At 41.8% G+C, this 27,187-nt stretch overlaps 1 protein-coding gene across 1 annotated transcript in view; it reads left to right on the top strand.

Annotated features, from left to right (window-relative positions):
• The window catches only part of TTC37 (tetratricopeptide repeat domain 37), a 49,151-nt gene that overhangs the window by 8,921 nt on the left and 13,043 nt on the right, over positions 1-27,187 (top strand). Inside the window, exons 9-32 of the mRNA XM_009993782.1 lie at positions 794-895; positions 3,786-3,919; positions 4,575-4,661; positions 4,750-4,853; positions 4,972-5,098; positions 6,233-6,412; positions 7,223-7,347; positions 7,592-7,845; positions 10,590-10,692; positions 11,438-11,614; positions 12,492-12,636; positions 12,804-12,882; positions 12,998-13,059; positions 13,183-13,239; positions 14,327-14,395; positions 15,357-15,431; positions 16,060-16,201; positions 17,882-17,975; positions 18,556-18,633; positions 20,347-20,471; positions 21,287-21,410; positions 23,665-23,883; positions 26,236-26,308; positions 27,010-27,096. Coding sequence (XP_009992084.1) covers positions 794-895; positions 3,786-3,919; positions 4,575-4,661; positions 4,750-4,853; positions 4,972-5,098; positions 6,233-6,412; positions 7,223-7,347; positions 7,592-7,845; positions 10,590-10,692; positions 11,438-11,614; positions 12,492-12,636; positions 12,804-12,882; positions 12,998-13,059; positions 13,183-13,239; positions 14,327-14,395; positions 15,357-15,431; positions 16,060-16,201; positions 17,882-17,975; positions 18,556-18,633; positions 20,347-20,471; positions 21,287-21,410; positions 23,665-23,883; positions 26,236-26,308; positions 27,010-27,096 — 2,822 coding nt within the window. The remainder of the gene's footprint in view (positions 1-793; positions 896-3,785; positions 3,920-4,574; positions 4,662-4,749; positions 4,854-4,971; positions 5,099-6,232; positions 6,413-7,222; positions 7,348-7,591; positions 7,846-10,589; positions 10,693-11,437; positions 11,615-12,491; positions 12,637-12,803; positions 12,883-12,997; positions 13,060-13,182; positions 13,240-14,326; positions 14,396-15,356; positions 15,432-16,059; positions 16,202-17,881; positions 17,976-18,555; positions 18,634-20,346; positions 20,472-21,286; positions 21,411-23,664; positions 23,884-26,235; positions 26,309-27,009; positions 27,097-27,187) is intronic.

Raw genomic sequence — 27,187 nt, 5'->3', positions numbered from 1 at the left:
TTTGTTCCAGTAAGCCAGTTGTTTGCATCTTAAGGGTTGATGCTTCAATGCACTGGCCCAGTTTTGCCCAGGGAAGCTGTGGCTGCCCCATTCCTGGCAGTGTTGAAGCGCAGGTTGGATGGGGCTTGGAGCAGCCTGGGCTGGTGGGAGGTGTCCCTGCCATGCAGGGGGTTGGAACTAAATGGTCTTTAAGGTCTCTTCCAACCCAAACCATTCCCTGATTCTATGATTATTTAGCAGTTATATATATATATATGTATGTATGTATCTTAAGACTCAAATTGAGTTTTACCACTGAAACTTTAATTAAGGTAAGTTTATCAGCAAGTTTCAGTGGAACACTCTTGCCATCATCTTTTTGCTGCTGGAAGTTCTGTCTGCCTTTTCTGGTTTCTAAGGAAAACTTAATCGAGGGGTCTGCAGGCTGCTGATGTTAATGTCTGATCAAAGTGAAGGACTACTTTGGAAATGAAAATGTACCTTTAGCCAGTGTTTTATATTTCCTCACTTCCCCCCCTTTTTCTTCTCTGTGTATGTTACGCTATAAGCAAAAGTAAGCTTAACAGAAGCTTCTGTCCTTCTTAGACTTTGCCTTATTGCATGGAGGCTTGTATATCTACAACAGTTTAAATTAAGACTTAAATAAAATTATCTGCAAGTCTTATTATCTGATTGAGAATATGTTTTTGATTATGATGATTTGATGGGAATACAGCATCTGCTCCAGCCATAGTGGCTTTGCAGCCCTAACCAACTTAATTAGTGGTTTGTTAAGAACTCTTTATTTTATTAGGTTTGCAGAAGCCCAGCCAGTGTCCAGCAGCATGGCATTATTTGGCAGAGGCACAGATGAAGATTCACAAACAAAAGGATGCTGTCCTGTCTTGCAATCAAGGTAACTACCCACTAATTGAAAGACCAACTGCAGGGGTATGGATCTTTATGCAGTCCAGCCAGTGTGACCTGTGTGTGGGAGGGCTGAGATAGCAGCTGTTGCAGTACTTTGATTTTTGCAGTCTCACAGCTTGTGCTGCTGTCCCATTTCTCTTGGTTAGTGACAGCTTAAAAGCACCTTGTGCTGCTTAGGAAAAGAGAAAATATTTGGCTAATCAGAACCAGAAGGCTCTCCAATGGGTAATATTTAGAATATTTGCATGTTTTGATGTGCTTTTTCAGCTGGTAGTTGACTGACTCTGCCAAACATTAGATAATTGCGTGAACCACAAGGATGTGTGTCACTGTCAAAAATTCTTAGCCTGGCGGATTTCATATTTACACTTAAAATATAAGATTTTAATCAAGCTAATGTAAAAGGCAGAAATACTGAATGCTCCATCTTAAGAAACCTTACTGTGTATGTAAGTCTTCATCTGTGGTAGCTGGGGATGCTTATGATGGTCTAGTGATGCATATCTAATCTGAGTAGAGCCATTATGTGATGGTTGAAAATGAAGAGGCAGCCAAAATGGCCTTTTTTTCTGATAAGGACCAATGAAATTAGGAACTTCTCAGGGAAGACTCACAAGAGGTAGGACTATGAAGATCATCCAAGGGCTGGAACAGCTCTGCTCTGGATACAGGCTGGGAGAGTTGACGTGTTCAGCCTGTAGAAGAGAAGGCTCCAGGGAGACCTTAGAGCACCTTCCAGTGCCTGAAAGGGCTTCAGGAAAGCTGGGGAGGGGCTTTTCACCAGAGGGGGCAGTGATAGGACATGGGGTGATGGTTTTAAACTGAAAGAGGGGAGATTTATGTCAGACATCAGGAAGAAATTCTTCACCATGTGGTAAGAAGGCACTGGAATAGGTTGCCCAGGGAGGTTGTGGAATCCCCCTCCCTGGAGGTGTTGAAGGGCAGGTTGGATGGGGCTTGTGCTGCCTAGTCTGGTGGGAGGTGCCCCAGCTCATGGTAGGGAGGTTGGAACCTGATGATCTTCCAAGGTGCCTTCCAAACTCAGCCATTCCATGATTCTGTGATTGGTAAACAGGTAAAAAACCTGGCTATACAGTCATGGGAAATTATGAAAAGCAAGGGGAGGTACTTTCCAGTGAAGGAGATTCAAAAAGGCTATAAGTTTGTGTGAAGGAAATACAGAAACAGCAAAGTGGGTACAAAGGAATTTATAGCAGGAAGATTAATAATGAGGTGATTCTCTTGCCATCTTTGTTCAGGGTGGAAGAGCTCAGAGTGACTTCTACACAACAAACCTTCTCTTCAGGGGATTTATCAAACAGCTTGTCTGTGATTATAGCATTAGTAGAAGTTGCTATAAAACAAGACAAGAAAAATTAACATAAAGGAACTATGACATATTGACCAAGGAAGATGTAAGTTAAATGCTAAAGGACAGTATAGTAATAGCATACTTTTTTCAGGCTGGAAAATCCCTGACATTTGCATCAATACCTCTGGTATTCATCCTCTTTTCAAACTCTTTATGAAAGTCGACTAACAAGGTTATAAATTTACTGCAATTCAAAGCAGACTGCTAAACTCTAAAATATTACCAGAATGGGTAACTAGGTGTTAAAATAGTTGATAGAATTTATATTCTTAAATGCAAAATGATGCAGTTGTGGGAAGAAGTATTCCCAGAAAGCTATCTTACAGTCTGTGGAAGTAGAGAGCAGAAAGGTCCTCATGTTGTATGAAAAAACAGGACTCTTTCTTTCCCCTCCAAATTTTAGGAATTCCAGGGAAAGGTTAGTGAAACCTTAGAGCACCAACATACAGTTGTTTTAAGAGCCTCAGCTGCATGCTGAAGTCCATGTGCAGTTTTGGTACCCATCCACTGCTTCTCAAAAAGAAAAAGTAGTAGAAGGAAAAGGACTATTAATAAGGATGATCAAAGGTGTGGAAAATACAGCATGTGAGACAAGTAAATAGCCTGGAAAGAACTTTTCCAGCTTGGAGAGGAGTTGATTTTTAAATCTGTGAAATTGCTAGTGGTGTGGGAGAAAAAGGTCAAGTGGTCTGTTTTCCAGTGTGAGGTCTAGGTGGTACCAAATAAAGCTAAAAGCTGTCAGGCTCAGAAAAAGTGAAGTAAATTTTGTTTCTCAATGCAAGGTGTAAGTTAAGCTATTGTGCCTTGCTAAAAGATTGTTGATGCAGAAAGTGTCCTTGAGTCCAAAGAATGTGTGGAAAGCAGGACAGAATTCTGGGGAAGCATTGCTTTATGCTTGGCCTGTCTTACGGGCTGTATTAAGACAGGTAAAATGTCATCCTATGTGAAAATAAATAGTTAATTGAGTTATTCAGAAAGTTCTTGCCTCTGGAGAGTGCTGAAGCTCAGGGAGATGCCCTCATTCTCTGAGGTGAGATGATACTGTGTACTGGAAGAAGGAACCAAGACAGCACAGAAGGGTACAAATCTGCCTTTGCACAGGCACAGAGTTACATCACTGCTGCCAGTAATACTTTTGGTTTACTTTAAACATTTAAGTGTAAAACAGCTTGTTTATTGAAAGGTCATTGTTTCTTCAGAACATAGACAGGAAACATGCAGCATTCCATTTATAAGCCCAGGAGCTAGAAAGTCAGTCTTTCCATGTCTGAGAGGACCTTTCTAAAACTGATTTCACTTCTTAACTTGAATGGATAGAAATTTTACAGAGCACTTTTTTGAACATGGGGGAGAGCAGTAAAAAAATTTTAAAAATTACACTAAGTGGTACTCTATTAGACTGAAAAATCATAATTAAGAAGATTTTATAAGTATTAGGAACACAGATGTTCTTTGTAGTTGCTATTTGTGTTGTTACTTAATAAAAATTTTTGCTTGTCAACAGCTCTTGAGGCTCTTGGAACACCTGAAGGTCCCAGTCTTCAGCTGAAGAACGTTATCCTTCAGTTGAAAGCAGAGGCTTTGATTAAAATGGCAGATGTTTATTCTGCAGAAGAAGCCATTAAAGCACTTGAGCAGGTATTTTCATTGACTAAAATGTATATATATATCTTTTTAAAAAAATGCTCTCATCCATCTGTACTAGAAACTCAGGCTGTTTACTCCTCCCCTTGTCTCCCTTTTTGCATTCTGTATGATTTAGACACCTCTTACCAGATGTGGTGTAAGCCAAACTCTCCTTCCTCCTCTGTTTATTGAGGCCTTGCTGAAACCCTTTGTCACTCAATTCTGATTTTAGAAGCTGTCACTTCTGACCTTGTCTGGTCTTGCTCAGTGCTTCTGTCTTCTTGCTAGTTGTAAGGCAGTTGTTAATCTTTATTTGAGTTGTTGTTAGAAAGCTACTGACCATATTTCTTTATTCACTTGTGATTAGTCATGAACAAGAGCATATTAAAGATGAAATGGTTGAGCTTTAAACAGAATTTGCTTCTCTTTTTTGCTTCACAGTTTAATGTACACTACATCACTGTTTAGTCTTCTTTACCTGTGTCCTTGCTGTCTATAATCTTCTGCCTTTTCTGCATCAAAATCATTCTGCCTAGGGCTTCTCAGGGGTATTCTATCTGAATGTTTTCTTGTCTTTATCTTCATGCGATCTGCCTGCTTCTGACACCTTTGATTCTGTAATCTGAGGAGAGAATAACTTGGTTGTGTCTTCTACTTGGTTTTCTAGATTGTGGAGGCAAGCAGTGATCCAGCGGTTTTAGCTCTCAGGGGCCAGGCTTATTTAAACAAAGGTTTAACGGATGAAGCTTCAAAGGTTAGTGCTGCGTTGTCATTCCTGTAAGCTAAGTACAATTCTTGGTTCCATAGAGAGAGTAAGCAGAGATGAATTCCATGCTTTACAGATTTCACAAGAGCTGCTGCTGTCCCACCCTGATGTGGCTGAGTCCCATGCTCTAGAAGGTTTCATCCATTATTCCCAAAAGAACTATGAACAGGCAGAAAGAAGGTAGATTTACTTCTCTTTTTCTTTCATCTAACAGGGGAATTGTCTGGGGGGAGAACAGAACATAGTAGTTTGCAGTTTTTGAGACATTTCTGATCTGACCTCTGCTCCTTGTCTCTAGTTTTCTAAATGCTATTGAAAGAAAGGCTGACACTGCAGAGTATCATAAATACCTGGGGCTCACGTACTGGTTCATGAGTGATGAGACAAAAAAGGACAAAGGAAAAGCGCTCACTCAGTTCTTGAAGGTAAGGCTGCTCTAACTATCCATCTAGAATTAGTGTTTTCCTGTGTCAGAAGCCAAATCTAGAAAAATGCACTGAACTGAATGACAGACCCTGAATATTTTGCTTGTTACCATTTACAAGCCTCCAGAGCCTGTCAAGTTTGACTGTGCAAGAAGGCAGTGCAGGGAGCTGTAATCTCGCTGCTTTTGTTTTTCTTTTTTTCACCTAATTCTTTTAAATCAAGGCCTCTAGATGATCACTGCAGATCTTTGAAGACATTCTGAAAAGAGAAGGGCAAAATTCACATTGGAAAAAAAGTCAGAAAGGGAGAAAGATGAGAGTGGTGCTACAGTTTCAATGTCTGTCCAATTAGTCTGCAAAAGCCCAGAATTCTTGTACTTTCCCTAACCTTTGAGTTAGGGTGGCCCAATGTGGATAAGAATGTGAATCCAAAATATTTAGCCTGACATCTTTATTGGGAACATGGAAGAATACAAAGTTACTAGATACTCTAGACATTGTAAACTTGCCATATAACTTCATTATAAATGTTGGAAACTCAAGTAATTGCTTATTGTTTGCACTTCAATAACAGCAGAGCATGCTGGAGAACACAGTTCAAGTGGACTATGCTTTTGTTCTAAACCAGTTTTTGTGTGCTGCTATTATTGTTATTGTCGTTCCTCTTGTTGTTATTACTATTAATAATAATTCTTTTATAATTGTTAAAGCTGTTTTCTGCTCCTCAGGGGCTGTGGGTTTTTTAAGTATAAAAATTTTTTCCAAGTGTATCTAAAAGTTTAAATTTAGAAAAGGGTGGAGTTAATTGTGATGAATATGAGTAAGAGTGTAATGGTTGAAACAAAGTAGAATATAAAGATGATGGGACATAGCAAAGATTGATTTTCTTCTACCACAGCTAGCTTGTTAGGACTTTGTGTACAAAATGCTTTGTGTCAGGAGGTTTTTTCACAAGTATTTGAAGCTCAAGTAATCTCTGAAGTCGTTAAATAAAGTTTGAGTACTTAGATGTGTCTCAGAAGGAGTTTAAATAAGTTTAATAAGCAGAGGTAAAACAAGTAGCTGTCACTGGACCTGTCCATCACTATAATCCTTCAAAATACTGTCTTACATTGTGTTCATATTTCCTTATAGGCTGCAAAATTGGACAGCTACTTGGGAAGTGTCTTTTGTTATTTAGGTAACTACTACAGAGACATTGCAGGAGACAAAAGTAGAGCTCGTGGTTGCTATAAAAAGGCTTTTGAGCTGGATGAAACTGATGAAGAATCTGGAGAAGCAGCTGTAGACTTAAGCATGGAACTTGGAGACACGGTATTGTACACCCCAACCTTTGGATTACTGATGTTTTGTTTTTCTGTTAGTCCTGCTTGAGGAATCACTTCAGGTTTCCTCTGCGTTTGAAAATAAGATGTGAAAACAGGTGTTTGGTCATTACTGAGCAGTTTTCATAGTTGGACCTGCTTCACGTTCGTGCTCTGATTCCAAGTTAAATCTATCTGGGGAGCAGGCTAAGGGAGACAGGATAAGATTGTGGTCATCACAGGTATGGTTTAGGTGAAGGGTTTTTTTTTAGTAGGAGAAACATGAAGAGAAAATTAATTTTCATATTTAACTTGTGCCACTTCCTTTCTCCATCCTCTACTTCGCTCCTTTCAGGAAAAGTGCAAAGTCATAAGGATATTTTAAAAAATATTATATACCTATTTATTTATATAGCATTGTGTAAAAAGTTATTGGCCTGTATTACAGAGCAAGTGTTACCTTACTCCACTGGAGTATCTGGAAAGTCAGTCTAAGTAATACTTACAGTCTAAGTAATGCTGCAATATTTATATCCTTCTCTAGTTTAAAAGAATAGACTCTACAAAACTGCAGGAGGGTACTGTCTATTTGCAAAGTATATAAGAAGCAATCACATCTTTAGATGTGGTAATTTCCTCCTCTAATCTGCCACTTGGCCTGCCAGCTTCAAAAAACCCCAGCAACATTTCTTCATTACAGTAATTAACAGATTAGACAGCTTAATGGTTTTCTGGATTAAGAGAATTCTTCTTTAACAAGAACTTTGTTCTTTACACATGTATGTATTTGCTAAACTGGCATTTTTTTGTGCTTTGTTAGGACACTGCTCTGTCAATCCTGAATGAGGTAACTGAAAAAGCAGTTACTGGTACAGCAAAATGGGCCTGGCTTCATCGTGGACTTTACTACCTGAGAACTGATCAACCATCAAAAGCAGTGGCTGAGTAAGAGAAGTAGTGGTTGGTTTAAGCCATTTTCTATAAATCCCAATGAAACAGTCTTTGATCTCGGGAAGTTTCGAAAATAAGTTAGGTGACTTGTAGGATGGCTTGTACTAAACAATGGGAAATGCATCTGAGAAATTTCATTTTTGTGTCCTGAGAGTTGTTATATAATGCAATGAAGTGATTTATTTATATTAAATTGTATTACTTTTACTTAACTGAATTTATATCTTGATATTTTTAGTTTACAGGCAGCTCTCCGAGCTGATCCAAAGGATTCCAACTGCTGGGAGTCTCTAGGGGAAGCTTACTTGGGCAGAGGTAGCTATTCAACAGCTCTGAAATCCTTCAGGAGAGCAACTGAGCTGAACCCAGGGCTCGTGTACAGTATTTACAGAGCTGCAGCAGTTGAGCAGATTCTAGGCAAATATGACAATGCTATAGCTACCTATCAACAGATCTTAAAGAAGACAGCAGACTATGTGCCTGCACTAAAAGGTATTACATCTGGATTTGAATGTGTTAACTGTTTCTGCATCTGCACACTGAATGTTTCAGTTGCAAGGAAAAGTTGTTGGTATATAGGGGTTTTCAGTGCAGGCAATGGAGTCAGGCTGCCATTTCAAAGAGGTGGGAGATACCGATCTTATGCTGCTCCTGACATCCTTCACTTTTTCTGGTAGCCCAGGTGATTCAGGTCCCTCTGAGCTTTTTCAAGGGATGAAAAATAGCAGTAAGAGGTCTCACAAGTGTTAGAGGTGGTGAGATGCAGAGGCCTTCATTGTATAGCCAGGAGCAGAGAGAAACAGGGGAGCTGAAACTCCTTCCTGGTGACAGAACTGTGATTCTCAAGATGTGCTGGGAGGCTGTAACAGTTTGATAGGTGGTGAAAAACTGTTCAGTTCACCTTCTCTCTGCCACTTAGTACTCAGGCCTTGTCTCCTCATCCACACATCTGAAATATAGGCTGTTTGCTGCTTTGTACTGTTAAGAATTGTTAAGCTACAGAGTGTTCTTTCCTTGCATGTAAGGCCTTTTGATTTTTGGGTTGATGCAAGCTGATTCTTGTAATGCTAAAGAAGTATTTGGTTACTGTTGCACCAGGAAGTGTTTCATCTGAATGGCGACAGGATGGTTGTCCCTCTTTCTCCTCCTGTACAGTTTGTTGCTTGGAGTTTGCTAACCTCCAGTGACATTGGAAAGGCTCCATGATGGACTTGGAGAGCATTGCAGAGGGGCAGGTTGACTAGTTGTTACGCTGATTTAATCAGCAATTTGCAGGGGTGTTGTGTAGAATTGTGCCAGGTGTTTATGGCTTTGCTGGTGTCTGCAGGTGACAGTGTTACCTGGAATAGAATGCTGAGAGAGGACATCAGCACACGGTATCAAGCTTTCATGCTTTTGTCAGTTGCCTCTGTCCTTACTCTTCTTACATCCTATAAATCTCTTCTCATAATCCTTCTCATCCCAATCTCTGATTTTTTAGCTCCAGATCCTATTTTGAGTCACAAAACAATCTTCCCCTTCTGTTTAATGTTTAGCCTGGTTTGCTGTCTTATGTGGGCCTTCATGAAACTCTCTGGAACAGACATTGGTGTACTTTGCTACAGTTTAGACAGCTTCTGAATTGAGTTGTTGACTGGTATGCACAGCCAGTGACTTTCTGCCTGAAAGAGTCATTGCTGGTGCCAGCAAGAGTATAAACCAGTTATCTTTTTGGTGCCAAAATGCTGGAAATTGTGGCATTGGATGCAGTTCCTTTTTACAGTTGGAGTTATTTCCATATTAATTTAATTCTTATGCAAATGGCCTTAAATAATATTGATTTCAGGTCTTCTTCAAAGACTTACCCTTTTGCCCGCCTTCAGACTCCTTTTTGTGTTTTGGCAATGACTTCTGACTTCTGAAAGTTGGTGTATTTGTCAAAGACTTACCAATGCAGACCAGATGTCTCATCAGGGCTTTAGTTAATATTTGAGGACAAACCCAAAGCTTAACTGCTATGTTTTTTAGAACTAATTTGGCTTATTTTAATATTCAAATTACTGTACAGTTGAAATTTGACAGGATAGGTTAAAAGCAAAGTCTCAATTGTGAGACAGTCTTGTTCAGTAAATTCATTGATGATCTAGGTTAGAGGATTGAGGGCTTCCTCAGTCAGTCTGCAAATGACACCAAGTTAGGTGGGAGTGTTGATCTGCCTGAAGGTAGGAAGGGTCTGCAGAGGGACCTGGACAGGCTGGATCCATGGGTGGAGGCCAGTTGTATGAGGTTCAACCAGGCTAAGTGCCCGGTCCTCTACTTGGGTCACAACAACCCCAAGCAACACTACATGCTTGGGGAAGAGTGGCTGGAAAGCTGCTCAGCAGAAAGGGACCTATGGGTTTTCATTGACAGGTGGCTGAACATGAGCCAGCAGTGTGCCCAGGTGGCCAAGAAGGCCAATGGTATCCTGGCCTGCTTCAGGAATAGTGTGGCCAGCAGGACCAGGGAGGTGATTGTGCCCCTGTGCTGGGCACTGCTGAGGCTGCGTCTTAAATCCTGGGGTCAGTTTTGGGCCTTCCATGGCAAGCAGGACAGTGATGAGCTGGTCTCCTTGGTAGGAGAACTACTGAGCTGGTTGTGGGTCTAGAGAACAAGCCCTATGAGGAGAGGCTGAGGGGAGAGAAGGTTGAGGGGAGACCTTATTGCTCCGCACAGCTCCCTGAAAGGAGGTTGTAGGGAGGTAGGTGGTGGCCTCTTCACCCAAGAGGATAATGACAGAACCAGAGGAAATGGCCTGAAGTTGCTCCAGGGGAGGTTTAGACTGGTTATTAAGAAGAATTTCTTTACTGCAAGAGTTGTCAGGCACTGGAGCAGCCTGTCCAGGCAGGTGGTGGAGTCACTATCATTGGAGGCAGATGTGGCACTTCAGTGCATGCTCTAGTGGGCGTGCTGGGATTTTGTGGCTTGTGTGGTGATGTTGGTTTTGTGGGGTGCATGGTTGTCATTTTGTGTGGGGTTTTCTTTGTGCTGTTTCATTTTTCCCCTGGGTGAGTGGTTGGGCTCAGTTTCCAACTGTGGCAATTCTGTGATCCTGTTGAGCACTTGGGTTCTCTCAATTTTGGCATAGCACGTGCAGGGTGTAAATCTTGGTGTCAAGCAGAACGCTGAGCAGGCTTCTATCCTCCCACCCCACCTCCTTTATCAAGCATATCCTAAAAGCATCTCTTTTCATAGAGTACACTTTTTCTTATTTTCAGGACTTGGTGAGTGCTATCTCATGCTGGCAAAATCAGCCCTTGGTAACTTCCATGACAGAAGAGCTATGGGTTACATAGAGCAAGCTCTTGAATTTTTCACAAGGTTAGTACCACATATTCACTTATTTGTTTTTCACTGACATGGTGGCTTGACAGGCAGAACTAAAAGAGTTAAGTGAGGATTCTCAGTTAAGGTAAATCAAATGGACAAGTAAGAATGTGCTTATTGAAAGTGGTTTGAACAAGGCATTCTGGACTTAGGTTGCTTAAAGAATAGTTATTACAGAGTTTGGGGCATTTTGTGTTTAAAGATACAATCATTTGATCATAATTGTGTGTCATTCAAGCTTGTGTTCTCTTCAGCTGTCTTGCTAAATATATAGGGCTGGGAGGAGGACATTTCTATGAAACATAGTGGATGAGAGGAAATTCTTCCTTCCCTCCCTCAATCTTTTTGTTTTGCATTTCATATGAAATAGAGTTGTCCTAAATTAAAACTTGGAATAGCTGCTGTTACAGGAGGTCTGTTGGGTTTCTGCACGAGTCACATCTTGTCATGTAACATGACTGTGTTCTGAGATGCAAGAGTGGGTGTAGCCAGCTGACATGTTGATAGATAATGGCTAATTTTCAGAACTGAGTCCCAACGTTTTGTATTCTAGTTTTGACCTTTTAGACTTACAGCTGGAATAGGAAGAAATCTGAATTAAAAAAAAAAAATCAACCAAGCAGCTCATTGATTAATTACATCTGAGTTTATGCCGCTCTGAAAAGCTATGAACTTTCAGAGAAGGGGATTGAAAGGTCTGAATGGGTATTGAGTGGGTTTCCTTTGTCATTGATTACAGGGCAGCAAAGCACCGTCCTGATGTGTCTTGCCTCTGGAAACTGCTTGGGGATACCTGCACCAGCGTGCATGTTATTTCACCAGCCAAAGTGAATGTTCAAGTTGTGGGATCCCTTCTGGGTAAAAATCCAGACAAACAGATGCTGAAGAAAAGCGAGTTGCTCGGACTGGGAGGAAGGTAGTAATTTCTTGCTACCAGGAGCTTCTGTGCAGCTTGAGACTCTTTACATTGTTTGAAGTATTCTAGACTATTTAATTTCTAGACAATTAAGTCTGTTGATACCCACATAGGGACATCAACGAGGTGGTAAATAGAGTCTCATGCTTCTTCCACACTACACCACTCATTTGGGAATAGCTGTGCTGGATTGCCATAGGGGTTGTGGACACTCCATCTAGCACCTGCCCTTCTCCTTTCTGTCAGCAGGGCATGGCTACATCCCACCAGATTCTAAGCCAGTCATGCCTCTTTAAATTGAGTGGTTGCAGCAGTTGCTAACTAATTCTTCCAGGACTACTAAGTACAATATCATACTCCTAGCTTTCTGTCTGTCTCTTTCTTATAAAAATATCATAAATACATGCCCAAGATATGTACATTGGAAGAGGGAATGCCTTGTTTCTGGCTCTGGAAGCTCAGGAGGATAGAAAATATTCCTAGTATTTCTGTAGCCTCCTCTGAGCATTCTGCTGTTGGTTGTGTAAGGCAGGAAATGCAGCTGTTCAGTGAATCTCAACCATGATATATGAAGTCAGATACTCCCTAGGGGAAGTCTGATTAACTGTGAAAATGACTGATGTTAATTAAAAGCGTGCGTGTTGCAAATGGCAGGGCTTTGATTTAGTGCACAGCTCTGGCTTCAGAAGTGGTGGGCATCACAGACTGCCTTTAGACCAGGATAGATTTGGTGAAGTTAACTGAATGAAAATCCATTAGTTGTGGTTTGCTTTTCATTCTGGCCTGGTTTTGTTTGTGTTTGTGCACGTTTGCACGGTTTAGGTGGTTAAGCACTCTTTTTGCATGCTTTTTCAGCTTATGATTCATGTTCCTGTAGGTGTTACAGCAGAGCTTTGAAACTGATGCCTTTGCCTAGCATATGGTGTGATCTTGGAATAAATTATTATCGACAAGCAGAGCACCTCACAGCAGTGGGCACTGACACGAGTGAGATCAGTGAACTGCTGGAGAAATCTTTACAGGTATTGCTTGTTTTTCCTGTTACATTCTTTAAAATTTAAACTAGTATTGGTGCTTGTCTGCATACTCTCTCTGTCCTTAGTAAAACCTACACCTCTGAGTAAGTAAGTGCCTGAAGTCTTAATTTTTGTGGTTCTAAAGATGTAATCCACATCTGATTTTCTTCCAGTGTCTCAAAAAAGCTGTGAGGCTTGACAGCAAAAATCATCTTTATTGGAATGCACTTGGTGTGGTTGCTTCCTGTAGTGGTAAGTCTTCAGTGTAGCTCCATATTATCTTAAATTAGAAGGATACTTGATTAATGGTGTTTATAAAATTCAGTTACACCTAGCTCTCCTTCTTCCTTTTTTTTTTTCCCCCCAGCTATTGGGAATTATGCTCTTGCTCAACATTCGTTCATCAAATCTGTTCAAGCTGAGCAAATTGTAAGTGCTGTAGGCAGCTGCCATCTGTTTCAAGTGGGCATTTAAAACTTTTTTGTCCTGGTGCAGTGTTATTTTTGAATATAGTAATTATACATTCATTTAAACTTTATTTATTCTGTCTAGAATGTTGTTGCCTGGACCAATTTGGGGGTTTTGTATCTGGCAACAGGAAACATTGAGGTAAGTTTTCCCATTCTCAAATAGAGTTTTCCTTTCCATTTTTTATTTTTTTTTAAGGGAGTGTGTAGGGGCAGGAGTGTGGGCAAACAGTGAAAAATGCCCCTCTCAGTTTCAAGAGACATAATTCCTTTGAATGAAATAAAATTGGGACCTCTGACTTACTTGAGGTGCAGGAATTAATTTTTTGTTTTGGAGAGGATAAGTGAATTCTGAATTGGTGAGGTTGCCTTCCAAGTAACTGGATGGAAGGAAAAGTATTTGGAAGGAGTGAGAAGTAGCTAAACCAATGCACACCAAGTTTGAGCAAGAGCTCTTTTAATTTCAAGTCACAAACTGAACCCTAAGTTTGAGTTTCCCATAGGTAGCAACTTTTCTGCTCATCAGCATGTCATATCATGTACTGAAATTCTGTGTGACCTTCAGGGTTTCTCTGGAGAAAAATTAAAACACATCTCCAGTCAAGTCTAGAGCTGTCATGCAGCAAAAACTAAATCCTATCCTACTTGCTGGTCACAATTGCAGAAATTTTGCTTAATTGAAGTTGTGATGGTCAGAATTACTTTTAATAAAAACAGCTTGATACTGCAGACTTCTTACGGCTTAGACTGCTAAATATAAGACTTTGCTCACGTTATTCCATGTTGAGGGAGGAAATTTGAACATAAGTAATCCATTGAGAAAAGATAATTTGTGAGTGATAATCAGTTTTACCACGTTGAAAATGTGTTTGTTTAATTGATTGCATGAAGGAAAATAAACTTTCCGAAACTCTGTCCTCTTAAGAGTCATATTTTAAAGCAGTAATTGTTCTAAGAGGTAATCTAGCTGCTGAACTGTTTTAAGAAGGAAATACATTTGGAAGGAAGGGGAACTTTGTTCTCATAAAGGTTTATTTTAATAAGACTGAAGTGGTGTATTTGTCTGGGCAATGTCTCATTCACTGTGGCACAGCAAATGTTTTTAGCAGTGACCTAATTTTGTCCCTGGAATCTCTTCCAATACTGCATGTCCATACCTGTGTGTACTCAGAAGTGCTCCTTTACCATGCCAGACTGTACAGTAGCAATGTTGTTTTTGGTTCTTACAGCAAGCTCATGAAGCCTTCAAAGTAGCCCAGTCTCTGGATCCTTCTTACTTACTGTGTTGGCTTGGGCAGGTAAGATGAAGAGAAATGATAATATTTTGCTTCAAAAACAGTTGTTAGTCGAAGCGAGGAAGGACGTGGGTTTCATCTTAATAATTGGCCCTTAAGCATGTTCCTGAAAATTGAATGTTTTAAGTAAAGGGAGCTTCTACTGCCCCTGATGGTGGTTGGGACCCTTTGTTTACATAGTGGTAGTACAATGGAAACTATGTTCATCAGGTATCTGTATGTAATGTTTTTCTGGCTGATCTTGTGAGTTCTGGAAGAAACTAGCTGTTAAAAACAAACAATTCCTGTTTGTGCTCTGAAGCTTTTAACTGAAGTCAACAAAGTCAACAAAGTGCCAGCTGCTTAAGGTGATAGTTACTTCAGTTTCAGCTGTATCTCCAGCTCCTTATATGACGCTGCTTAACTCCACTCTCAGCACCCTCCTAGCTCCACTGTTGGAAAGTGTGTCTAATGTACCTGGGACAAGACCAGGACTTACTTCTGGAGAGGTCCCTTTTCCCCCAGCACTGAGGGTTGGGTATGCTCCCAGTCATATCTAGGCCATGTGTGAACAGTAGAAATCCTTGCGACTCATACTTTTATGATGCGCTTTGTAAGCCTTTGCTGCTTATCTGCTAATATCCAAGTGACACTGGATTCTAGGGAAGAACCATCACTATCATATGTCAAAATTCTGCTCCTATCAGTTAATGCTAGAAGTTGTGCAAACACACAAAGTCTTTGTCCTGAAGAATGTAAAGTAGAAGCAAAAGACCTTAAGTTTCAAGTACTGATACAGTGGAAACTGCTTTTTCTTCCTTTAGTTGTGTTCATTTTATTTTTAAAACCCTTACTTCCCAGAGAGTATGAGGAAAAGAAGGTGTCTTCATGTTAAATGCCTAAGATGTGGCTGAAGTGACATGTGCTGAGCTTCTTGTCACAATTTTTTAAGTACCTGACCACAGGAGCTCTTGTTTCCCTGTAGGCTTTCATTGCAGAGGCAGTAGGCAGCTATGATACCATGGATCTCTTCAGGCACACAACTGAACTCAGCATGCATGTAAGTACAACATCTGTGTTGTCCTGAAGTTTCTGCATTATCTAATCTCTGCTGAGGTGATGTCTGAGGTGATACAATTTTTAAAAAAATAGGCATGTCTCAAATGCTGGAACAGTTATTATGGTCATGTCCCAGATGAGGTTGTCTCACCTTGTTGTTCCTGTCCTGCATTGGCACTAAATAACAGGCAGTTATTTTATGAGATGCTTTAGTCCCAATGGTAAAAAAAATCACTTCTGTAAATCATGAAAAAGTGTTTTTCATGTTCCACAGAATTGGACAGAGACCAAAGGCATAAATCATACCTGTTCCAGGAGAGAGCAAGGATCTGGCCAGTACCCTGAGTTCTAAGAAAATTCTCTGATATTCTCTCAAAGCCTTTTTTTTGTCTGTCATCCGTCCAGTGGTCTAGGAAGTTTTAATGTAAGAATTCTCTTTGCCCCAAGGACGAGTTAAAACTGTGTGTGAAGTAATTTAGCAGTTTGGTGTTTTCTTCTACTGCTTAACAGTGATGCAGGTTTTTTTTAATCCAAGACTGCCTTGAAACACAGAATTGTTACTTTAATTATGTCACTCTTGCTTGAGCAAGTTTAATGACTCCGGTTTTGTTTTCTGATTCTTTCTTGAGACTGAGGGAGCAAAAGGCTATGCCCACTGGGTGTGTTCAACACTGCAGGATAGAAGCAACAGAAACACTGAACTGTATCTGTACAACATTGTTCAAATGAATGCTATTCCAGCAGCTCATGTGGTCTTGAGCAAATACACAGGTATGTATTTAAATGCCTCACTAACCTGTCAAGCCTTAGAGATGCATTCAGAATGAACAGCTACATCTATGGACTGGGGAGAGTCTTTGGAACTGAAATGTAACTGAAAGTAGTAAGTGGGCCCTGCTTTTTATTATCACACAAGGATTAAATAGATGCAAGTTTTGTCTTCTACTCATTCCAACAGGTTGTGTTTCAAAGACCAATCAAAATAAGGACCATAGCCTAGTCACACTTGTCATCAGTGTTTGCTGCCAGATTTCCTTTGGGTTTGTTTGTAGGCCTAGGTGCAGAGAGGTGAGAGCTCCTCTGCTCCTGTGCCCTGAGGTTTGGCAGAAGCCTGCTCCTGGGTGCACTGTAGCTCTGTCACCTTGAGTGTGTGGATGTGTTGCCTTCAGTAGGAGACAGGTGTGTCTTTGGGCATGGCTCCAGGCCAGCGTGGCCTCCTTCTTGGGTTAGGCTTGTGTATGTCTAGCCCAGAAGGCAGACAGAGCAAGTGCGGGTGTTCATAGAATCATACAGTAGTTTGGGTTGGAAGGGACCTTTTTAGGTCACCTAGACCACAAGCCCTGCAGTGAGAAGGGACATCATCAACAAGATCAGGTTGCTCAGAGTAACACTTCCAGGGATAGGGTACCTAGCACCTCTCTGGGCTGATGTTTCACCACCCTCATTGTAAACACAGTTTGACCTTACATCTAGTCTAAATTTACCCTATTTTAGTTGAAAGCCATCCACCTTGTCCTGTCACTACAGGCCCTGCTAAAAAGTTTGTCCTCATCTTTCTTATAGGCCCCCTTTAAGTGTTGAAAGGCCACAAGATCTCCCTGGAGCCTTCTCTTCTCCAGGCTGAACACCCCAGCTCTCCCAGCCTGTCTTCAGAGCAGAGCTGCTCCAGCCCTCCCAGCATCTCTGGGGCCTCCTCCGGCCTCTCTCCAACAGCTCCATGTCCTTCCTGTGCTGGGGACCCCAGCCTGGCCCCAGCCCTGCAGGGGAGGTCTCAGCAGAGCAGAGGGGACAGTCTCCTCCCTTGACCTAGTCACACTGCTGGAGATGTAGCCCAGGACACAGTTGTTTTCTGGGCTGCAAGTGCATGTTGCCAGCTCCCATCCAGCTTTTCATCTGCCAGGACCCCCAGGTCCTTCTCAGAGCTGACTCTCTGTCCATTTAGCCCCCAGACTGTTGTGTACTTGCACCTCGAGCACTGGCTGCAGTTCTGGGCACTGCAGGATAGGAAGAACATCCTGCAGGAAAGGACATCAAAGTCTGTGCTTTATCTACTGATGAGCTTTTCGAAGTTGCAGCATTAAAAATAAGCCATAAGATTCTAACAGTATTTTGCTAGAATCAGGACAGGCTGAATGGTTTCGTATTTAATTACCAAAAAACCCAAAGCAGTGCAGGCTGAAAGATTGAACATACATTGAGTGCACTAATGCTGTGTCATGAGATTTTAAACATTTTTGAGCTAACCTGTTTTCATTTTGTGGGGCGTTGTATCTCTTCTTCACTTGCCTGCAGCCTGTCCTAAATATTCCAGTGATCAACTGACAGAAGCGCTTGGCAAAGTGTTCTGTACACATGCATACACCCTAGCATCAATGTAGAGGTGTATTCCTAGTGCTTTCTCACAGCTTTTTCTGATCATGTTCTCCTATATTGTCAATTCTGATTTTCTAGAAAGAAATCCAGGCGATGCGTCTGCTTTCACAATGCTTGGTTATTTGAATGAGTATCTGCATCTGAAAAGGCAGGCAGCAGATGCCTATGAGAGGTAAACTGTACATACACCATGAAAGGCCATAGAAGCTCTTTGACCTCTTTTATCAAAGCACCAGCTGAAAAACTTGAGGGCTTTTCTTTTCCTTTTGTGAGCTGTCCTTCTAAGTTCAACAACACTTTTCAACTGGGTGCGCTATAAGGGCTGGGGTGTGGGCATGTTCTTATATCAGATTTGGAAATGCAACACTGGAGAGGAAAAGGCATTCGGAGGCTTGTATGTTTTACCAGGACATTTAAATTAATTCACTGCATGGGATTTAAGTGAAATTTTGGGGGTTGGTAAGTGTGGTTTTAGTTATGGTCTCTACCCCATTCTAATTGATGGAGGTGGTTGGGCTGTGTTTTGTTTTTGTCTTGTCTTTTCAAATGGTAGGGGGAGGTGGTGAAGGAAGCCCTACTTGGTAATCATGTTTGCTGATGAATTAGGATGGTAAAACAGTCTCTGTTTGTGCTTAATAGCATAGAGAAGCTTCTGCATAAAGCATTTGTCTGTTCTGCTCTGAAAACTGTTGTCAAAATACTCCTATTATACTCAGGTGGTAATTGTTCTTAATTGTGGTTATTATTTTCAGGGCTGCTGTGTTACTGAAAAACTCTGAGGATACTGAGAAATACAACATAGCAATGCAAAACTATGGCAGGTCACTGTGGTAAGTGTTGGAGTGGTTTCCCACCCCGTCACTTCAGCTTTGGATATAGTGGATGTTATGGCAGAAAACGTGTGAGGGACGCTTCAGTGCCTGTCCACACTGGAGATGTGTAGTAGGCTCTGTGTGAGAAAAACAGCTCTTTCAGGTTTAATTCAGCATCACTTCTACCTGCCCTTTAATTGGCTTGTATTAATATTGACTTGTACAATCTGAAGCACGTGGAGTTGGAGCGTGGTGTACATGTGTGTGATCTTTCTGCTGATGACCCCCTCTGCTGCAATCCTACTCTCAATTCTTCCCTTCAAGTTCCCTTCACAGTTTGCCTCTGGTTCTCAGGGAATGCAGGACACAAGCCTTAACAGATAAAGACTTTCAAACTTCTCCTTGATCCGAGACAGCTCAAGCACTAATGATGAGTTTTTTGTCAGCTCTGCAGGGAAACTTAACACATTCTTAACCTTCTGTATGTAACACTGGAGCTTTTAGGCTGTGATAATGTGATAATTAATTTTTTAACTTCAGGGAAGCTTTTAGAAGCAGCTCTACAGTTTCCTGTAGTCTCACATCTGAACTGTAAGCATGGTGACTCTTGTGTGCAACTTACACAAGAGCAAAACTCCAGTGACTACTAACTAGTTCTCTTACAGGCAATCCTATATAATTTCTTCCATCATAGTCTTGGACCAAGAAAGACTGCTGTACGTCTGTCCATATCTGCTCTTGCCTGTTGGTCTGCACATGTATTTTGATTGGCTTTTTTCATACTTCTCCTTTGCCATTTTCTCCCACTCCATTGTGTTGACCATTAAGTGACATTGTTACATATCACTGAGGTGCAGATGGGGAGGACTTCTTTCACAGGATCGCCGTTGTTGGCAAAGACCTTAAAGATCACAGGGTCCAACTGTCACCTAACACTGACAAGTTCCTAACTAACTCTTCTCCCTCAGCACCACATCTACATGGCTTTGAAATCCCTCCAAGGATGGGGACTCCACCACTGCCCTGAGCAGCCTGGGCCAGGGCCTGACAACCCTTTCCAGGAAGAAATTGTTCCCAAGATCCAACCTCAACCTCCCCCGGCACCGCTTGAGGCCGTTCCCTCTTGTCCCATCCCTTGTTCTGGGGCGCAGAGCCCGACCCCCCTGGCTCCACCCTCCTCTCAGCAGCTGCAGAGCCAGCAGGTCTCCCCTCAGCCTCCTTTGCTCCAGGATGAACACCCCCAGCTCCCTCAGTTCCCTCAGCTGCTCCTGCTCAGCCTTGTGCTCCAGCCCCTTCTGTGTCCTTCCCTGGACACGCTCTAGCCCCTCCATGTCCTTCTTATCATGAGGGGCCCAGAACTGACCCAGGATTTGAGATGCCCCCTCCCCAGTGTCCAGCACAGGGGTAAGGTCACCCCCCTGGCCCTGCTGGCCACACTTCTTTATTCTGGCCAGGTTGCCCTTGGCCCTCTTGGCCACTTGAGCATCCTGCTGGCTCATGTTCTTTGTATTGGTTATTCTTTATGCAATAGACAGCTGGAGAGAGTAGCTGCTGTAACAGAGAGGAGTGGGAAATACTGCACTTGCACATTCTTGTCCTAATCTTGGTATTTTACAGGTGTCTGCTTTCAACTGCTGTGGAAAAAGAATACTGCTTTGCAAGGGCAGCTTGTCTGGATCATAGCAGCTGTTGCTGCATCCTTCTTACCAGTGTCTGTGTTTGTTTTTGCAGTGCCCTTGGTCAGTGTGATAAGGCCATTGAGGTTTACACATCAATACCTCTGACTTCCTTCGATGGCATCGTGGGGTTAGCATTAGCCTACTTCAAGAAAGGACTCTTAAAAGAAAGTACCAAAGGTGAGCACCTGCTTGACTCAAAGCATTATGGCACACTTCTCTGGAGATTAAGCTTAAACATAATTTGTTTGACCAACCTAGCTATGTTTCTGTTTATTGCACTCTTTTAGTCCTGATGCATGCACACAGATTCCACAACTATACTAGTCATTAGGCTGTGGAAAGCTACATTTCTGCAGGTGTTTAATTCCTGTCCATTAAACTGTTGTGCTTTTAGGTTCCCTTGTTCTCAAATGAAATGGCTTTCCTGGAAAATTCAGTTATGAGTGGGAGTTTAATGTGTTGTTCAAAGTACTTCAGTACTTACATAGATGTAAGTGCTGTATTGTCATGTATTGCACTGCCAAGATGTGAGATTCCAAGAAAAGTTATACTGAATTGTCAGCATAGAAGTGTAAGCACTCACAAAGGTGCAGCCAGCTCAGCATTTTAAATAATTCTTAATTTTTAATAGCAATTATGTGTACCCATCTGAAGTACTATTTCATAAATAAACTATCTCAGGAGAGTGTTTATACTGTGTTCTTTCAGGTTTTTTTCTGGATATCCCAATACTGCTTTTAAGTTCTGTTCCCACTTAGTACATTTTAAGCAACTCCAAGTACCTACTCAGTCTACCTTTTCCTAACATACAGTTAACTTCCAAAGTCTCAGTGAACTTTTTTGTCTTCTGGCTATGATTTTAAGGTGTGAAAATACAGTGAACCTGAAATTAAAGTTTGTGTGTGTTTCAGTATTGTGCCTTTCTAGAGGCTTTATACATGTATAATGTTTTTTTAATCCTCCTTGGATTCTGAGTCTTGAATTTTTGTCAGCCTATGAAAAAGCCTTGTCTGTTGCGGAGTCTGAACAAGATAAAGCACATATCCTGACTGCCTTGGCAATAATAGAGTATAAGCAGAACAGAGTGGATGCTGCAAAGACTCTCCTGTTTAAATGGTGAGTTGAGGTAACAATAATCTGTGTATGGTATTTTGTTGTACTGCTGAATCCTCACATTTACTTGTTGTGGGACCCTCAGGTGGATATTTGTGTGTTGCAGAGTAGAAGTGGGAGTAGGTGCAGTCTTCTTAAGTTTATTCATGTGATAGATCTCTAGTATTATGAACTATGTTTTCTTCCATATTCTTAAAACAGTGTGGAGTGGAGGCATCAGTGGGCTGTGCAGATTGGATGTCTAATATCCTTGAATGGTACTTCTTGTCTTTTAAGATAATATTTATCTGTAGCTATTGCCAAGTTAGCACTAGGCAATATTTTTTCTCTTTCGCTGTAAGAAGTGTAGATGACTAATGAAAACAATTTAAGTTTAAATAGTCAGAACTCTCCAGAACAACTGTGTTCCAAGTGTGGTACACAAGGAGAATATGGCAGCTTCCCTGTGAAAAGGCACAGGTCTGTTTCAGTTGTTGACTTAAGTCATTAATCTGTTTAGAGCTGTGGAGGCTAAAAGCCCATGCATCACTGCTAGTCTCCTGACACCTCTGGATGAAGAACTAACAGCTCATCTTCTCAGGATCAAATCTCCTTCAGTAGAGCACCCCAGCAGTCCAGTGCTGGCTGTACAGTCTCCATGTTGCCAGGGGCCTCCTGAAGTTACTGAAATATTGAAGGTCCATGACCTGGTGCACTCTAGATCTTGTGTAACAGATAATTGACCAACCAGGAACCTGCTGTTTCCTACAACCTGTTAATCACTGTAGACTTCTATTTTTGTCATAAACATCAACAACAGGAGTATTTTAGTTGTTGTTGGTTGTGTGTGTTTAAAGGAAGTAAAAACAGTAGTAAAGGGTTTAGGAAAGTAACACTCTTGCAGATATGTGTAGATCTGAATTGGAAGCACAGTGCTGCGAAGGCATATGGTGAATTTTAGTAGAAGGAAGAAAAATGGTGCATTCTGGTCCAATAGACATGTTTGTTGACTGGAATTTATGCTTTATGACTTAGAGGGCCTGAGTGGGACCTTGAACAAGAAGCTGCCCTTATTCTTTTCTCATGGCCACCGTGGTGCAGAAGTTTTTAGCAGTGACTGTGTCTTTATAGCTAACATGATAGAATCCCACTGGTGACGTGTTGAAGGGCATCACCTTTGCACCAGGTAACATAATGCTGGCTATTCAAGTTAATGTTTAACAGCTCTTAGAAATTTTTCTTGCTGGGGACTGAAAACAAAACACAGAATCAGAAGTTTACATTCTTGTCTTTTTTTGAAGGCAAAAGGAGTCATTAGGAGCTTGATTAGGAGCCTGCAGTCAGCTGATCAGTGGAAGTAAGCAGCACTTCATTCTGAAGTTATCTTTAGGAAGTTACAGTGAAGGAACTGCAAATTACTGTTGCCATGCTCTGGTTTGTTGTTTGTCCAGTTTGTATTGCAATTGATTGGACTGCCTTTATCTTGACATCACCTTCAGCCAGTACATTAGTTAAGGTCTTTTGATTTTAATTGGTTGTACTGAGCTCACTGTTTCTTTTCACCAGAGTTGAAGATCAAGGGGTTAACCTGAGTCCACCTATGCTAGAAAAAAGCCAGCAGCTGTATCTAGGAGGTCTCCAGTAAAGCTTGGAATACTGATGATGTGAGGTTAAACTGCCTCTCATAATGAAATTAATGGAATAGTACAACTGATGGTGGTACTAGAACTAGTAGATGATGGAAAGCCTGCTGAAAATACCTTATGCTGGAACAAATGTTGATGTAAACAAGGCATGATTTCTCAGAGCATCTCTGTTCTGAGAAAGCAGTTCTAAGCAGCAGGCTAATTTCTGGCATTTTACTTCCAGGATTTCTGTAGAAAGCTGTAAACAGGCACACTACAACTCTGGTGTGATACCAGATCAACATATAAATGTCTTCAAGAAAAGCAGGTAGTTGTCAGTGTTACATGTTGTCTCCTGCTGTTCACTTCGTGGCTGCTGCTGAAGGACAGCTAACATGTCGGAGTCTTGCCCAGTGGTGACACATGATAAGCTGGAGTACTGGGATGGTGCATCTCAACTGCTGTTGTCCAGGTCCTGAGGTCCCCAGGGTCCTCATCTACCTTGATCCATGATCCCACAACGAGAGGCTGTTAATTCTGTACACCACACAGGGTAGATAGGAGCAAGAGGACTTAGAAGTAACAAGTACTCTAACATTAAGTTTAATCTGTGATCCAAAATTGTCTCTCCTTCCTTCCTTCTGATTCAACAGCTCATTAAAGGAGCCAAGCACAGAAAGTCTGAAGGCTTTGTGCACACTAGGACTGGTAAAGCAGGATGCTACACTTGCAACAGCAGCCCTAAAGGAATTACTGAAGCATCAGAAGAGGGATGATAACATTTATGATAGGTGCCTTATCGCGTCTGCTGTTTATGCTTTGCAAGGTAGAAGTGCAGCAGTCCAGAGAGAAGTCTCCAAAGCAATACACAGGTATGTATTTATCTTTCTTTAGATTGCCCTGTAAACGTGTTGCTTTGATTATATTGAATGGCAAGCAAACCTCTGTTCACCTGCAGCCTTCTTTTTAAAAATAATAAAATTGTTTATTTAAATGGGAAGTCCTCACTTTAGGTTGTAGCATCAGCTGACAGAAGCTTGCTTGGCATGACTGAGATGTGGTGGCACAGCTTCTATGTCTGGAGCCTGGGAATGGATGGGTAGAAGCTCTTTATGACAGAGAGGCAGGGGAGAGGAGAAGGAGGTGTTGCCTTCTACATCAAGGACCAGCTGGACTCTGGAGCTCCACATGGGGCTGGATGAGGAGCTGGCAGTTTATGGGTCAGGGTTAAAGGGAAGACAGGAGCTGGTGATATCACAGTGGGGGGCTGCTATAGGCCACCTGCCCAGGATGGCTGATTGTATGGGGCCTCTACAGGCTGATAGGAGCAGCTTCCCCTTCACAGGCTGTGATCCTCATGGGGGATTTCAACCACCCTGACATCTGCTGGAGGGGCAACACAGCAAAGCAGCAGCAATCCAGGAAGTTCTTAGAATGCATTGATGACAACTTCCTCTGCCAAATGGTAGAGGAACCAACAAGAAAAGGTGCTCTGCTGGATCTTGTTCTCACCAGAAAGGAAGTCCTGTTGGAAAACATGAAGCTTAAGGGCAGCCTTGGCTGCAAGGACCCTGAAGTGGTGGAATTCAGCATCTGTAGGGCAATAAGGAAGGTTCACAGGAAGCTCACTACCCTGGACTTCAGGAGTGCAAATTTCAGGCTCTTCAGGCATCTGCATGATAGGCTAATGTGGCATAAAATCCTGGATGGGAGAGGAATACAAGGAAGTTGTTCAATATTCAGAGATTACCTTCTCCATACCCAGGAGCAATGCATCCCAAGAAAGAGGAAGGCAAGCAAGAGTGCCAGGAGACTTGAATGGATGAACAAAGACAAAAAAAGAAAGTCTTCAGAGGGTGGAAGCAGGGATAGGTAGCCTGGGATAGGTTGTCTGAGGAGCCAGGGATCAGGTTAGGAAAGCTAAAGCCCAGATTGAGTTAAACTTGGCCAGAGATACCAAGGGTAATAAGAAGGGTTTCCATCAGGGATAAGGGGAGAAACAGGGAAAATGTGGGCCCTCTGCAGAGGGAAACAGGAGACCTTGTCATGTAGGATGCGGAACAGGCTGAGTTGTTTTAACAACTTTTTTGCTGCAGTCTTCACCAGTAAGAGCTCTGGCTACACTGTCCAGGTCACAGAAGGCAGAGGGGAAGACTGGGACAAGGAAGATCCACCCACTGCCAGAGTAGGTTTGAGACCTGAAAGTGCACAAGTCTATGGGACCTGACAAGATCCATCTGCAGCTCCTCAGGGAGCTGGCAGATGAAGTTGCAATGCTGCTTTCCCTCATATGGAAAATGTGGTGGTGGTTGCTGGCAACCAACATGGGTTCACCAAGGGCAAATTATGTCTGGCAGATCTGGTGGTCCTTTACAATGGGCTCACTGCATCAGTGAACAAGGGAGGAGCAACTGATGTCACCTGCCTGGACTTGTGCAAAGCTTTGACACTTGTCCTGCATCACATCCTGGTCTCAAAACTGGATGGATACGGATTTGATGGATGGACCACTCAGTGGGTAAAGAACTGGCTGGATGGTCACACTCAGAGAGTAGTGATCAATGGCTCCATGTCCAGATGGAGAGCAGTGACCAGTGGTGTTCCCAAGGGTCAGTGCTGGGACCAGTGCTGTTTAACATCTTTGCTGGGGACATGGGCAGTGGGATCAGTACACCCTCAGCAAATTTACATCACACACAAAGTGTTTGATGTGGTTGACATGCTGGAGGGAAGGGATCCATCCAGAGGGACCTGGACAGGCTGGAGAGGTGGGCTTGTGCAAACAGCATGGAGTTCAGCAAGGCCAAGTGCAGGGTCCTGCCCCTGGGGCAGGACAACCCCAGGCACAAATACAGGCTGGGGGAGCAAGGCTGGAGAGCAGCCCTGAGGAGAAGGAGCTGGGGGTGTTGGTGATGAGTTTTTGGAAGCTATGCAAAGTGCTTTCACTTGCAGTTAAAATTCCTCATTCTTCATACAATGAGGACAAGACCTGTAGTCCTAAAGTTTGTTTTCTTCCCATGAGTATTGATGTACATATTGTAGATTTTATTTCTTCAGTGAGCAATATAACTTCAATATTGTGTTGTTTGTTTTACATTACTAACCATGTCTATTTTCAACCACACTGGGTTGTTTTCTGAATAGAAAAAGATCCATTTGTGATTAACAGCAACTGCCCTACTGAGTCATAGAAAATCAGGCTTGTATCTTTGTTCTTTTCCCAGTAACCCTGATAATGCTTCTCTCTGGTCTCTGCTGTCTCGAGTAGTTCCACTCTATGCACCACAAAAGGCAAAAGTAAGTGCACTAGTGCAGTACATCTGTGCTGTTTACATCCCAAGCAATCTGTGTTGTTTCTTCGCTAAAAATAAATTTTAAAAAAATCTCTATTCTTCAGCTCCTGAACATTCACTAGTTAATAGGAAAACTTAAGGCACTTGGCACATACAGAGCAGTGCATAGGTATACACTGAAGTTACTTCTCCAGTTATTTGCATCTTCCATGGGGTAGCAATTCTGGCATAAACATACAGCAGAATCTGCTAGAATTATTCCAACAAGAAAACACTGTATATTTTTTGTTTAGTTTTATACATATGTATGTGTGTGTATAAATACATATTAGGATTTATATATATGTTGAATTTGGTTAATCAAGTTGATTTCACTTTTTGCATTAGCTGGTATTTCCTTGCTGCTTTTATGCTTATTATTAACTCTGCTCCAAATAAATACTTTGTCTTAATTTATGTCTATTAAGTAAACAGAAATAGCACCTGAAAACAAACCCCTTTCCATGTGAAGATAAAATTAGGAACACAATGTATAGATAAGCTCAGATCTTGAGTGTCCCTTCCTAATTCTGTATAAAGAGATCATGCTGTAGGCAAGGAAAAGATCTCCTTAGGCAAACTTCGTACTTCAGAGTAACAAAGATAGAAATATCTGGGCATTACAATTTATATAAATTCTCTTAATTCTCTTTTTAAATCTTGCAGGGGGGAGCTGTGGCAGGAAATGCTGCTTGTGAACTTGATGTAAACCTTGGAAAGGTTTGTCTTCCCCAAAGTGCAAACTTTATAATTCCATAAACAATCCTGAAATCTAATTCCATCTGATCACTTACATGCTATTTTTAAGTCACTTTTTATGTCCTGTTTTATAGGAAGTCCTGCT

The sequence above is a fragment of the Chaetura pelagica genome, unplaced genomic scaffold (genome assembly GCF_000747805.2).
Source record: "Chaetura pelagica isolate M959 unplaced genomic scaffold, ChaPel_1.0 scaffold423, whole genome shotgun sequence".
Lineage (NCBI taxonomy): Eukaryota > Metazoa > Chordata > Aves > Apodiformes > Apodidae > Chaetura > Chaetura pelagica.
Note: the sequence above shows the minus strand (reverse complement) of the source record. Positions and strands in the feature narration are given on the sequence as shown.